This window comes from Scomber scombrus, chromosome 12 (assembly GCF_963691925.1).
Source record: "Scomber scombrus chromosome 12, fScoSco1.1, whole genome shotgun sequence".
Taxonomy (NCBI): domain Eukaryota; kingdom Metazoa; phylum Chordata; class Actinopteri; order Scombriformes; family Scombridae; genus Scomber; species Scomber scombrus.
This window is the reverse complement of record NC_084981.1, coordinates 29,608,525-29,623,432: the sequence shown is the minus strand read 5'-3', so window position 1 is coordinate 29,623,432 and position 14,908 is coordinate 29,608,525. Positions and strand designations below refer to the sequence as shown.

The 14,908-nt window shown below is 40.3% G+C and overlaps 3 protein-coding genes across 3 annotated transcripts in view; 2 read left to right on the top strand and 1 right to left on the bottom strand.

Annotated features, from left to right (window-relative positions):
* Positions 1 to 14,908, bottom strand: part of LOC133991890 (uncharacterized) — a 527,851-nt gene that overhangs the window by 263,026 nt on the left and 249,917 nt on the right. The window lies entirely within an intron of this gene.
* The window catches only part of LOC133991866 (NACHT, LRR and PYD domains-containing protein 14-like), a 721,507-nt gene that overhangs the window by 558,213 nt on the left and 148,386 nt on the right, over positions 1 to 14,908 (top strand). The gene's annotated exons all lie outside the window — the stretch shown is intronic.
* The window catches only part of LOC133991878 (LIM domain-binding protein 3-like), a 56,451-nt gene that overhangs the window by 27,011 nt on the left and 14,532 nt on the right, over positions 1 to 14,908 (top strand). The window contains exons 2-4 of the mRNA XM_062430473.1: positions 1,925 to 2,076; positions 7,258 to 7,327; positions 8,725 to 8,885. Of these exons, the coding sequence (XP_062286457.1) occupies positions 1,925 to 2,076; positions 7,258 to 7,327; positions 8,725 to 8,885 (383 nt within the window). The remainder of the gene's footprint in view (positions 1 to 1,924; positions 2,077 to 7,257; positions 7,328 to 8,724; positions 8,886 to 14,908) is intronic.

The window sequence follows — 14,908 nt, the reverse complement described above, 5'->3', positions numbered from 1 at the left end:
AGAAACATACACACAACAAAAAATATGTATATATATTAAACTTGAATTAAGCCAAAGCTGACTGATGTATCGGTCTCAAGTCCTTTTGACACCAAAACGGTCGCCCCCTGGTGGCCTTTTGATAGAATGCAGTTCTAAGTTACTTCCGCGTTGGCATCATTTCAGAGGACCGGAACTCCCCGCCTGGGTAAAACATTGTCTTTTTTTCACATGTGAATTCTAGGATAAACCCCCCCGGTCCTATTTCTACACCTCCCCATCCTCCAACACCTCACCTCCCTCTATCTCCGCCTGCTCCTCCTGTACTATCTCCTCCAGGTGTAAAGGTCAGAGGTCATGCCCTGTAGCTGGATGGAAATAGAAGGTAGACAGTCAGAGCAGTGAGAGGCAGGAGGGATTTCGGCTTGTAATTGGAGTGAGTGGATGTGAGTCAGCGGGGGGTTTAGCGCTGTATGGACAGCTGTCTGGGGTTTAACGCTCAGGCATGAACACTTGCGTCCCGTTATTGTTGTTGGCGGCGCCGCGGAGGCCTCGAGGTTACAGACGGACCCCGTTAATGAAAGATCACATCTCCTGCAAACTGCAATGTTTCCATCAGAGATAAATGTGTCCTGCTGAGGTGATGTCTGAACTCACACTGCACAGAATCTGCACTCAGAGCATCGAACAGAGTCTGCAGCTTGTGAGCAGAGTTAGTCAGAGTTAGGTTTTATACTATGAGAACAGACCAAGATATTTTAGACTAAAGTAATTATTGCTTTGTGTCCGTTTCCCTGATGTTGTTTCCACAGTGACAAAATCAAGAAATTGTCAACGGCTGCATATTTAACCTTCATGTTGTCCTCCCGGGTCAAATTGACCCTGTCTGTTTTGACTGTTCCTTCTTTCCTCCCTTCCTTTTGTCTGTCCTTCCTGCCTCCCTCCTTCTTTCCTTCCTCTCCGTTTCCTCCCTTCCGTCTTTCCTTCCTCCATCTTTCCTTCCTTCCTCCCTTCCTTCTATCCTCCCTCCCTCCTTCTCTCTGTCTCTCCTCCCCCCTACCTTCCTCCCTTCCTTCTTCTCTCTGTCCTTCCTTCCTTCCTCCCTTCCTCTTTTCCTTTCTCCCTTTCTCCCTCCCTCTGTCCTTCTTTCCTTCCTTCTTCCCTTCCTCTTTTCCTTCCTCCCTTCCTCTTTTCAGCTACTTTAAATGACTGTAAACATGCTCATTGCTCTGAAGTCTTCTCGCTCATAATTCTGGTTTATTGTGTATTTGTTGGTCCGTGTCCTCGGCTGTGTGTTCTACAGTCATGAAGTGGATTTTCAGATTATAATGACTTTAGCCTGCAGACACTTTCACCATTACATTATTGATTAATTGATTCTTCCCCATTTGATTGATTGTTTCTTGGTAAAACAGTGACGCTCTTCCTGATTAAAGTGATGACAGATACAGTCAGAGTGCGCTGACCTGTGATGTCATCACACACATTTAAATACACGATCAAAACCGACATTCAGAGTAGTTTTACCTGTTTCCTTTTTCTTTTCTTTTAGTACATAAGTTCTAACCCAGCGGTGTCAAACATGAGGCCCGTGGGCCAGCCAAGGGGTTCAATCCGGCCCACTTTCCTTTCTATCTTCTTTTCCTTCCCTCAATCTTTCCTTCCTTCCTTCCTGTCGTCTTTCCCTTCATTCCTTCCTTCCTTCCTTCCATCCTTCCTTCCTTCCTTCCTTCCTTCCTTCCTTCCTTCCTTCCTTCCTTCCTTCCATCTTTCTTTCCTGTCTTCTTTTCCTTCCTTCCTTCCTTCTTTCTTTTTAATGATCCTTCCCACATCAGATCATATTAGACTGTTTGTGGCCTTTGAGTAAAGCTGAGTTTGAGCTTCCTGTTTAAACCTTTTATCCTTTGAGATGTAAACGTGTGTTTGTTGTGTTTGTTGTGCTCAGATCACTCCGGGCAGCAAGGCGGCGCAGGGTAACCTGGTCCAGGGTGATGTCATTGTCGCCATCGATGGCGTCGGCACCGACGGGATGACTCACCTGGAGGCGCAGAACAAGATCAAGATGGCAAACTACAACCTGGCGCTCACCATGTCCAAGTAAGAGCCGACAGTACTCAGCTGCTTCTGTCTCATGCTGACTCTTACACCAAAATATGAATGAATGAATCCTGTTATGACATCACAGACACAAAGAGATCAACCCTGATGTGGTACGATAGGTGAAACTCTGACCTACAGAGAAATGGACTGACTCTCTTTACATCAATAACATCATAAGGTTGAGGCTCAATAACTCAGAGAAATTGTGTTAAAATCCCCAAAAATGGAAGCAAATAATACTAAGAAGATAACAAAATAATATCATACTAGCTGAAATAGCTTCATATTAAATTGGTACCTCAACTAAAATGAGTTTGACACATCTGTAGTAAAGTGTGACCTCGTCTGTTTGGGTTTTGGTTGGGTTCGGCTGCTCAGATGTTACTTCCCTCCTTCCTTCCTCCCTCCTTTCCTTCCTTCTTCCTCCCTTCCATCCTTCCTTCCTCCCTCCTTTCCTTCCTTCTTCCTCCCTTCCATCCTTCCTTCCTCCCTCCTACCTTCCTCCCTCCTTTTCTTCCTTCTTCCTCCCTTCCTTCCTTGACTCGAGGACAACAGGAGGGTTAATCAGGAAGTGTTGCTATAAATAGAGTGAAATAATTAAAAAAGCACACATGAGTCTTCAAGTCTGAAACAAATACATGAAATTACACATTAAGTCTTAAAATAAGGTAAATTATATTTTCAATTAAACTAAAGAAAAAGGGGGAAAAAAGGAGGTGAATAAATAAAAGAAAATAGTGAATCTTTACTACAGTTGGCTCATTTTTCAGTTGACATTATGAGAATTAATTTCAAGTATTTAATGATGTAATAGAAGCAGTAAACGTGAGCCATCCGTGGGTTTAGGTGACGTTTCTTCTTCCTGTCCTACTTTCTCTGTTTACCCCGACGGGAGGACCGAGACGTTAACCGAGTCTCAGCAGACAGCTGATTGGTCGGTTTGGTGTTTGTCAGGCGGACGTTTAAAGGTCAACGCTCGCTCAGTTTTTTTAGTCGGGACAGTTCGGGCTCCCGGGGGACTGGAGGAGGTGACGGCTGACGGGAGCTGTCAGGATCTACAGGAGATCAGAGTAGAGAGACGGCCGCAGTGTTCAAGTAGAGAGTCATGTGACTGAACAACAGCGTATCCATCCGCGCAGTGTTCATGTGCACAAGAAATAGTTCCAGTCACTGCACCGACCGAAGGAAAGATGGAAGGGAGGGAGGAAGGAAGGAAGGAAGAAAGGAAGCAATGAAGGAAGGAAGGAAGAGTAGACAGGAAGGAAAGAAGGAAATATGGAAAGATGGAAAGACGGAAAGAAGGAAGAAAGGAAGGAAGGAAGAGAAGACAGGAAGGAAAGATGGAAAGAAGGAAAGAAAGGAAGGAAGGAAGAGTAGACAGGAAGGAAGGAAAGAAAGAAGAATGGAAGGAAGGAAGGAAGGAAGGAAGGAAAGAAGAAAGGAAGGAAGGAAAGAAGGAAGAGAAGGAAGAGAAGAAAGGAAGGGAAGATGGAAGGAAGGAAGGAAAGAGGGAAGAGAAGACAGGAAGGAGGGAAGGAAGGATGGATGGAAGGAAGGAAGGATGGAATGAAGGAAGAGAAGACAGGAAGGAGGGAGGGAAGGAAGGAAAAATGGAAGATAAGGAAGAGAAGACAGGACGGACAGATGGAAGGAAGGAAGGAAGAGAAGGAAGGAAGGAGGGAGAGAAGGAAGGAAGCAAAGATGGAAGATGGTGATTTCTTTAACATTTTAAATAAATGCAAGTCAAATTTGTACATTTGCATATACAAAAATGTGTATCAGCTGCACAAAAATTTAAAAAAAAATTATGCATTTTGTTTATTCAGTGTCACATACGGAAAAGTTCAGCCAAAGGAAATATTGTTATTATTATTATTGTGTTTTTAAAGCTCTTAAATGTAAATAAATGAACAGCATGTAAGATGATAAAGCTATGAACTGTGGCTCGTTCATGTAGAAATGAAACACGAGCTGATGGAGGAATAAATGAGGCTGAAACATGTTTAACAAACAGTGATGTGTCCTTTAACCCTTTACACACTGTTCATATTCTGACTCATAATTAGTCTCTGCACCAACTCACATTCATTAATCAGCCATCAGTCATTAATTAGTGGTAGATTAATCCTTAATGAAGATGTATTCTAGTTATTTATGTTAAAGAAAGACATTTATAATCACTATTTTAATGGTCCAGGAGAATATGAAGAAAACATGGTGATTGGGAAGGAAGGAAGGAAGGAAGGAAGGAAGGAAGGAAGGAAGGAAGGAAGGAAGGAAGGAAGGAAGGAAGGGAGGAAGGAAGGAAGGAAAAAAAGAAGGAAGGAAGGAAGGAAGGAAGGAGGGATGGAAGGAAAGAAGAGAAGAAAGGATGAAAGGAAGGAAGAGAAGAAAGGAAGGAAGGTAGGAAAGATGGAAGAAAGGAAGAAAGGAAGGAAAGATGGATGCAAGGAAGGAAGGAAGGAGGGAAGGATGGAAAGGAGGAAGGAAGGAAGGAAGGAAGAGAAGACAGGAAGGAAAGATGGAAGGAAGGAAGGAAGGAAGGAAGAGAAGACAGGAAAGGAAGGGAGGAAGAAAGGAAGGAAGGAAGGAAGAAAGCATTTTATTTCCATTTTTGTATATTCAGGGTCACATATGGAGAAGTCCAGACTTAAAGAAATGTGTATATTGTGTTTTTAAAGCTCTTAAATGTAAAGAAATGAACAGCATGTAAGGGGTTAAAAACTAACAAACTGTGGCTTGTTCATGTAGAAATGAAACACGGTTGTCTGGAAGGAAAGAAAGAATAGATTCTAAGAGCTGAAACATGTAAAGAAAAGCAGCGACTTGTCCTTTAAGACGTTCACATCTTCCTCCTCGTCTTCCTCCTCATCTTCCTCCTCGTCTTCCTCCTCGTCCCTCAGATCTGATAAGAGCAGCGAGGAAATGAACGTCGGCTCCGAGCAAAGTCTCATAAACCTCAAACCCTCCAGGTGAAGAAGATAAGATGCTCAGCTGAGGAAGAGGAGGAGTCTGTTATCTTTTAGTTTTTTCCTTTATTATTCACATACAAGCTGCTGTTTCTGCTGTGCAGAGTGAACAGAATATAAAGAAGCTGTTTGACCTCTTTTAACCCCGACACACAAAAAACACACAAAGCAACAAAAGAAAAGTCAATCTAGTTTTTCATTTTCATTCCAGGGTCAGTTTGCAGCAGGAAATGATGAAATATAAATGTGATGGAAGCTTCAACACAATATAAACATTCTTCAAACTAAATGACAGGAAAAAGCTTTTCTTTTCCTTTAAGAACGAAACAAACATCAACATGATAGAAAACAAGACTAAAAATCGATTTATATGAACCTGGCAGCTCAAAGGGTCTGATGTACTAAAGGTCTGCGTGTGTAAAAACGTGTGCAAACTTGACATCACCTGCAAAAAATGTGCAAGCTGATCTACTAACGCAGCGCACTGAGATAATACGATCTGTTCATTTAGTAGTTTACCGTAATGAATGTAATATGAGGGAGGACACAAATACAGGGAGGAGAAAATGCAAATATGTTATTTAGCACGTGCATTATGATTTACCAAACCTGAAGGTAATGTTGCTGACGGTAACTGCGTCTATAAATAAAACCTTTGAAGGACAGGTATTAACCTGCTGTTACTATGGAGACGAGATGGAGGCACAATGACAGAATACACACAGGACGGAGTTTTTCCACCTGTGTTAATATTCATGGTTTTACTAACAGCATTAACTTTGTCACTAATACTCTCCCATATGTGGGTTTCTCTGGTAATATTAGTTGTTGTTATAACTCAATATATTAGTTAACCTCTTCCACTAGAACCTGATCACATTTCATTTTGTTCTTGCAGCTTTCTGCTCGTCCAAACTCTCCATTAAGACCCAAAACCCTCATTTAAATACTGCTGTCTGCACCTGTTGCACCTGTTTTCATTTACAGTTATTCTTAGTAGATCACCTGCAAAACACACAATAACTAAACACACAATCTATTACACTGTGCACACAATTTAGTGCCTTTATTTGGGATCTTAGTAAATCAGGCCCAATGTCTTCAAACAGAATGACAGAAAAAAGCTTCTCTTTTCCTTCAAGAACAAAACAAACATCAACATGACAGAAAACAATCTGTCAGATATTATTTATATAGCAGCTTTCATTCAGGTTCATGGAGGTCAAAGTGCTTCACAGTTTCATTGACAAGCTGATAATAAGACAGAACAAGTGACGACAGAAAGAAAAGGAAGAAAAACAAAGAAAATATTGAGACGAATACAAGAGAAAATGAGAATCATACAAATTATATAAAAGTAAATTAAATAAGAGAGAATAAAACAATATTTATGGAGGCATGTTTTAATGTTTCTCTGTATTCTTCTGTCAGTGTTTGTTTGTTTACGTCTCCGACCGGCTGCAGGAAGCTGAACTGTGTTTTTACTGCAGATGAATAAATTCCTTCCATTGAACTCTCCTCTGTTTTTTTTAGGTCAACGTTTGAATGCAAACAATAACAGCAGAATCGATTACAGCGTGTGTGTGTGTGTGTGTGTGTGTGTGTGTGTGTGTGTGTGTGTGTGTGTGTGTGTGTGTGTGTGTGTGTGTGTGTGTGTGTGTGTGTGTCCTACTTTTCAACCTTTTTCTTCCTCTTTACTTTGAATGTTTCTGTTATGAAACATGAAACAGCCGTCAGCCTCTCAGGTCGATTCTATAGAGAAGCTGCTCTGACCTTTGACCTCTCTCTCATCCGATGTGTAGATGGACACATGAAGGTTTTTCTGAATGAGAGAAACACAGATTGCGTTTGTGTAGATCAGTAAACATCTCAGTGACTCACATACTGACGGATTCCTACACACTGCTATCTATCTATCTATCTATCTATCTATCTATCTATCTATCTATCTATCTATCTATCTATCTATCTATCTATCTATCTATCTATCTATCTATCTATCTATCTATCCATCCATCCATCCATCCATCCATCCATCCATCCATCCATCCATCCATCCATCCATCCATCCATCCATCCATCCATCCATCCATCCATCCATCCATCCATCCATCCATCCATCCATCCATCTATCTATCTATCTATCTGTCAGTAGATTAATCATTGCAGTTTTAATCAGGAGCTTAAATTCTTTTTCTCCCTCCCGCAGGTCGAAGCGTCCGGCCATGATGGCGACACCGAGAATCGACACTGGCATTCCCACAATCCCTCACCAGCAGGTAATTCATCCCAGGATGCATTTCTGGTCCTGCTAAGTGCTGCTCAGATCCCGTCCTGATCAATAACCTGATCAGCTGTTATTAGTTATCAATCACAACATCACAGCATGATTTAATCAGCACTTTAACTTGATCGTAGATATTCCTTTATTAGTCCTACCATGGGGAAATGTGCAAATTAAAAATAATTGAGTGGTAGAAGAAGAATATTGATTGATTGATTGATTGATTGATTGATTGTTTGATTGATGCTTAAATAAGCTGAATATTTATCTGCTTTGTTTGAGACTGTAAAACATTTCTTTACTGTCTGTTTTCATGTTTTAATTTGATTGATGAACTTTTTCTCTGCAGATTTTTGACATAAATCTGTTTTTATGTTTTAAAGTCACACAGTTGTTCTACTTCTGTTAATTCACCTGCATTTATTCAGTTCATAGAGACTTTGTTCTTCTATCTGTGAGCTTTAATGAGCTCTGACTGTGAGTCTGAGGCTGAGAGGTGAAGTTAACATAAAGCGCTGCTGCCACCTGGTGGTCAAAGGAGGAAACACACACCGACTCATTTTAGACAAATGTCACCAAACCCACTCAGTGCTTCCCAATAATCCCTGAAAATATGATTCTGGAGACAATCATATAGAGGACTGGATTTATTTTTAAAGGGAAAATATAGTTGGACAAATCCTAATAAAAACCGATAAAGGCTGATTTATGGAAACCCAAAGTGATCAATATTAAATAATATTATTAAATAAGAAGAAAATTAATATCATCATTAATTTGTGAAATGATTACATAAACTTGTAACTAATTATGATAAAATATTTCAGTCACATCATTAATTTCCATAATAATAAATATTTGTTTTGTTTTTCATTTTTATTTAATTATAGACAATTTTATTTCAAAATTCAAACAATTTTTCAAAAGTTTAATTTTATTTAGTCATTTTTATTTCAAGTTTTATTTTATAATTTATTAATTTCACAATCACAATTCATATTCAAATATTTATATCATAGTATTAGTAGTAATAATTTGTATAATGTTTTATATTGTTATTGTAGAATTCACAAAATAAATACTTAAAATAAAATATAGATATACCACTAAGGATTTTTAAAATTATTTATTTATTTTAAAGAACATTTTATAAATAAATAAGATTCTTAGTTTTACTTTCTGTCATTCGTGAAAGAAAAAGAGAGAAAAAAACCAACCCATAGTGTATTTTAAAATATTAATAAAGACATTTTCACTTCATAGATTAGAATCATTAGAATTCGTCTATAAACGTATTGATCAGATATTGATCAGGTATTGATCATATATTGATCCGATAATAATCAGGTATTGATCAGGTATTGATAGCTTCTCTTCCTCCTCCACCTGAAGCCTCAGGTGAACGGCCGCCTGTCGGCCTGCAGTGCCTCCTCCGGGCCTGCAGAGGCAGCAGCGAGCCCCACTCCGAAGAAGCAGTATAACTGTCCCATCGGCCTTTACTCAGAGGAGACTCTGAGGGAGATGGCAGCGATTCAGTCGGGCCAACCTGCTGGGTACGTAGAGAAGAAGAATAAGAAGAGAGGAGCTTAACGAGGGCTTAACGAGCAGACCAGGAAGTGTTGGAGGTTCTCAGAGACAGAGAAGAAACAAACCAGTGATCTGAGGACATCTATACAAATATATACAAATATCAGACCCTCCTAAATTTAGATAAAGACAGAAGGAACTTAACAGAAACCAGTTGAATTCACATCATATCAGATTTATCATTAATGCAAGCTGCAAGAACTTAACATCATTTAAAAGTTTAGGTTGATTCTGACTCTCAGCTTCTTAAATAATCTCACTAAATTATATTTTACAACTAATTTTATTCCAGTTGGACACAGCAGCTGTAATCTGGACTATTTGATGAACTATGACGACCGTAAACACCCAAATTAATGTCCGAGGTTCAGAAACGCTCTGAAAAACATCCTTAAAGTTCAGGAATTTCCTCGTCGCATCTTGTTTGTATCATCACAAATGTGAATATAGTTTAGGGCGAGTTACAAGCTGGAACTATTTCTTGTTGAACTACTGAGCAGCGTATCCATCCGCCCGGTCCTTCTGTGCAGCGTCTCCGGCTATGAGTCAGGTTTCTGCTGTTCAACAAGAAATACTTCATCTCGTCTTCAGCTCTGCCTCTGAGATTACTCCAACATGATCTATTATACTCTGACTTCTGTGCCGTCATAGCGCAGAAGCTTTGACCTGCTGCTCTTAAACCTCGGCTCTGCTCCGGTGACCTTTGACCCTGAACAGAAGGAGAGAAGTGGTGAATAAGAACATTCAGTGTCCTAAAACCTTTGGCCGAAATCTGAGACAGGAAGCAAATAACAGATGAATCTTTGTGTCAGGTGTATTATAGTGACTTAATGCTGTGAAATATGAAAAAGATCCATTCAGTCAAACTCTAAAAACCGACCCGAACGCTGTTGGTTACCAGCTCAAAAAAGTCTTTGTTCTTCTCGTAGGTAACATCATTATCTCTGAACAGTAAACCTTCATAAATCTACTCAGAAACAAAAGCTGCCGAACTCAAATAAGTGTCGGCAAATAATGTTAAACTAGTTTTAAAAGCAGCATCCGGTTTGTTAAAATGTACATTTAGTATTTTTGTTGGTTTTATATCATTTGAAATGACATTTGCACCATTTTTTACCAAAAGTAAGACTGAATGCTCCTGAAAATGTCAAATGGTGTAACCACAAAATACATGATTCCCCAGATTATATTTAATATTTAGAACAATTGTATTCCATTACCTTTATTTAATATAAAGTTATAATGTAAGATCATGCCAAACTAGTTGATATGGTGTTTTATTGACAATTTACTGTTTTTAATCAAGTTGAATTATTTGGTACAAAGTTTTTATGGTTACACCACTTAGACATTTTTGCCATAATCCTCTAATATATTCTCTCTAAATGGATTAAAAGCAGAAATTTGATGCTGGGTCCACAAAAAAAAGAATGTGTGCAAGTTATTCATACGTTTATTTTCACATTTTAACCCTTTAAATTTAAACTAAACCACATGGACACTAAAACACCTCATTGACCCTTTATAAATTCACTGCAACAAATACTGCAGCTGAGCAATGGTGGAAATTAACCAAACAAATTTACATATTTCACACTGAGTTGATGAAATGAAACAGAAGTAAAGAAAAACTCTTGAGTCAGACGTCAGTCAGGAAGAGATTTAAATGACAGGAATCATCAACACGAGGCCTGCAGACAGAATCCGGTCTGAATGAGGGTTTATCGGATCATTTGAGATGAATCAGCGATGATGACAGAGAGGATTCACTGTCCCCAAAGAGAGAATTACTGTCCTTTACAGCCACACACACACACACACACACACACACGGTCCTGTAACAGATCCAAACTCACACTTACACTTTAGCCGTGGCATTACAGCGCCGCGGTGGGAGCGAAGTATGTGGCCGTGTTACTGTATTACCGAGCATGCCTGTGGTGTTTCCTCAGTTCGCAGTGTGATTGGGTTACTGTGTCGCCGAGGAAGCCAAACACCTGTCGGCTCCTCTGGCTGCCGGGAAAAGGTCAGGGAAGCTTCTGGATGCTCTCACACCAATCAACATTATTACACCTTAAAATAAATTGCAACACCAAAATAAGCTTTGTTAGAAATATAAAGCTGGATTTCTGACTCCATCATCATTTAAAACTTTAAACTTTAACCAACACGCAGGATTCAGGCGTGAAGCCGGGTCGCTGCTGTCCTGCACCTGGTCCGACCTCAATTCATTGAGAAAACAGTCAAGTTGAATGTGAGCGTAATAACTTCTAGGAGACAGGTTTGATGTTCCTCGACGTAGAAACACATCAGTCTCCTGGATAATCCTGATGCTGTAGCTGGTTACAGTAAATATTAGGTTGAGGTGTCACGATCGAGGAGGAATCGAGGATGTAGCCACGCTTGCTCCCAATGTCACATCCTGCAAGCGAGTCAACATTACAGAATCAGAATCAACTCAAAATCTAATGTATTGTCATTGTACAGGTAGTACAACGAAATTAGAGGCAATGCCTTAAAGTGCACATGAAAACATACATAAACCGCATTCAGTCCATTCACACATTACATCCTCTAACTTGAACCTGCAGCCGGTTAAAAGACGCCATGGCAACCGCTGATATAGGAGACACATCACCATGGCAACCACTGATATAGGAGACACATAAACCGAACTCGAACCCACTCCTGCTTCACTGAAATCACCGTTGTGGAAAATATCTTTGCAATCCCTGTGACTTATGTCAACACCGTTTGCATTGTCGATCAGACAACCACAGCCTGTACGCTACGTTAGGAGTATGTAGCAAACCCGTCCACAGGCAACAAGACAAATATAGCAGGACATCTCCGCAGGCATCATAAAGAAGTATACTTAACCATGAAAACTACACCGTTAACACAGGCAACTCTTCCATCGTCATTTGGAGCTAAACTTCCACAAAGTTCATCTTGCACTAAAGCAATAACTAGCACTGTTATTGGTATGAAGCATCAGACACGTTACCTTATTCGGAGGTGGAAACCCAGGATTTAAACCTTTAATTTTAATACCCACACTTTGAAATGCCAAGCAGGTTGCATTGCCCTCCATGTACGATGATGGGAAGAAAAAGGTTATTGGAGGTCTGATCAGTGCAGATTTAGTGGCCTTAACGACAGATTGCTGGACTTCCAGAACTACATCACTGTCACAGCTCATTACATTAATGATGATAATAATGAAAATACAGTTCTTCAAACAAGCCTCATCTATGAAGCTCAGGCTTATTTAGTTGACAATAGGATCTCAATGTGATACATTGCAAACAACTGATGGAGATTATATCAGTCACACCATGTAGACCTTAAAATCGAACATTTGGAGGATTTGGAGAATCTCGACACCCCTACTAAATATAATCACCCTCCTCATTTATGTTCCAGCTCTGCAGCCCAGAGAGGTTGCAGGAGAATATTACAGTTGACCTTTGACCCTTCCTTTTCCCTCTCTGCAGCCTGGCAGGTGATGTGATGCTGCGATAAACTGATCTTCCTCCTTTCTCCATCGTCCTTCAGCTGCATTCACAAACTGAAAGTGATCTCTAATGACTTTATCTTCTTTCTCTCTTTCTCTCTTTCTCTTCCCCTCGCCCGTTGGTCAAACAAGGTTTTCTCCCCCGCTGCTCCAAAGTTAGTATCTCCTCCTCCTCCTACTCCTCCTCCTCCTGCTGCTGTGGCTCAATGCATCCCTGGATGTGTGTTTGTTTGCTCTGCTGTTTTGGATATTTAAAGGCATGATTTATTGTGGCTGATGTTAGCTGGACTGGTGTGTCATCGTGTTTCCTGTTGGGGATTCAGTGGTGTCAGAGTGTTTTTATTAAAGCATTAATACATCATCGTCTAATAATAGAAAACCTGGTTAATTGACCATAAATGAAAGAGACCCTGGAGTGTTATTGTTAGCAGATAAATTAAGACTGTGTTGTTTCCTACTTATAGGATGTGTCAGGTTATTTTCTGTTTTTAGCTTCATGTTTGGATCCAAACCAACAATGAACTGATCTACTAACAAGCATTGTGTGTGTATGAAAGCCTGATCTTATTGCTCTGTTGTTGTTGTCCAAAAACCCGTCAGTGATCCACACATTATGAAGAGTTTGGTCACGTTAGTTTGTTTAGAAACGGCTCCAAAGATTAATAACGTGATCATGTTTTCAGTAGTTTCAGTGTGAGGAGACGACGTCATTCAGTCAAAACAAGAAGAAAAACTCTCTGAGAAGCTGCAGCTGAACTTCAGTGTTCAGACGATGATGATGATGATGATGATGATGATGATGATGATGATGATGAAGAGAAGCTGTCTGACTCCTCTCCATAAATATAATACTAAATACAGATGCCGCATGTAGACACAGAGACCTCCAGGCATGCATGAGTTTAAATTATTTCTTTACTATTTATGTCCAACATCACTGTGGGTCACAGAGTATTACAGGAATCATCAGAGTCTGAGATGAAGCTCATTTTTCTTAAATCTGAGCTGTTCTGTTTCCAAACTGATTGAATTGGCTTCACTTATTTTACTTCTTATATATCAATAAAAACAATCAAACAGACTTTATTTGTGTAGCACTTTACATACATAGTAATCTAACACAAAGTGCTTTACAAAGTAAAATAACAAAACAAAGACAAGCAAAACAAAAAAGTAAGAAGTAAATCTGAGTCAGTAAAAACAGGAAATGAACGCTGCACAGTTTCACAGGTGGGGCCCATCTGGGTGAGACCCCATATGTTTGCCCATGTGGGGTCTAAGTGGGATCAGAATGGACCTTACATGGGGCCCATTTAGCCAGCCTAAAACATGTGGGGCCCATACAATTTGCCCACTTACATCCTTTATCGGCCTCATACAGTCAGCCCACGTGGGCTTCACATGTGGGCCCATGTTACTGAAACCATGTGGGACCTGCAAAATTTGCCCAGTTGAAGCCCACTCAGTACCCACGTAGCCCACATTTAACACCTGTGGGGCTCACATGGACATGCTGGCTGGGCCCAAACTGCTTTTATTTTATTCTGATTGGATGACGCTGCTGTCGGATGGAAGACTTGTGTGTTGGACATACGAGGTTTCTGACAGTGACCATAACTATCAACATCAAGAGATTAGATCCGGCTTTGTGTCGTATTTCTGCAGAGACTGACAAAAACAAAAACAACAAACTTTTATCTTATTTTTAGTTTTCTGTGTCGGTTCATCAAGTCGTCCAAATTAAAACCTCCAGCTCTGCGGTTTGATCATGTGACTGCAGATCGACTCATAGCAGCGTGTTTTAATCAGCATGATGACATCATCAGCGTTAATCAATACTGATGTTTGATCATGTGACATTGCTGTGGGATAAAGTTGGGGCCTCCTCCATCGTCATGGCAACAGTATTTGGATGTTTTGCCTGGTTTGCTGTGTGTTGATGTCTTCTTCTTTAAATTAAAGACAGACGAGTTAATGAAGTAACGCAGTGATTTTTACAGTGTGTTAAATCCTGACTGCGTCTCTGCTCTGATTCTGTGTTTGAAGCATGAGTCTGATTCATGGATGTTCAGGTCCTGCTGTGGTTTACTGGTCTTACTGGTGTTACTGGTTTGATTTGAGATGAATACTGTGAGCGACTCGTTTCTTCTTCCGTTAACACAAACTGTGTCATCACTGCTTCATTCTACTGTCCTCCATCTTTACTGCAACTGTCCTCCTTCACCTTCTTCACCTCCTTCACCTTCTTCATCCCCCTGTATCCCTCATTCACCTTCCTCACATCACCTCTTCACCTCCATGTCGCCCTTCACATCTCCTTCACCTCTTTCACACTCCTCACCTCCCTCTCTCTTCCTCTCTTTCCATTCCTCCTGCTCCTTCTCCTCCTCCTCCTCCTCGTCCTCCTCCTCCTCCTCCTCCTCCCTCCCTCAGTGCTGGTTTTAACCCCGGTGGCATCGGCCATCAGCCCAT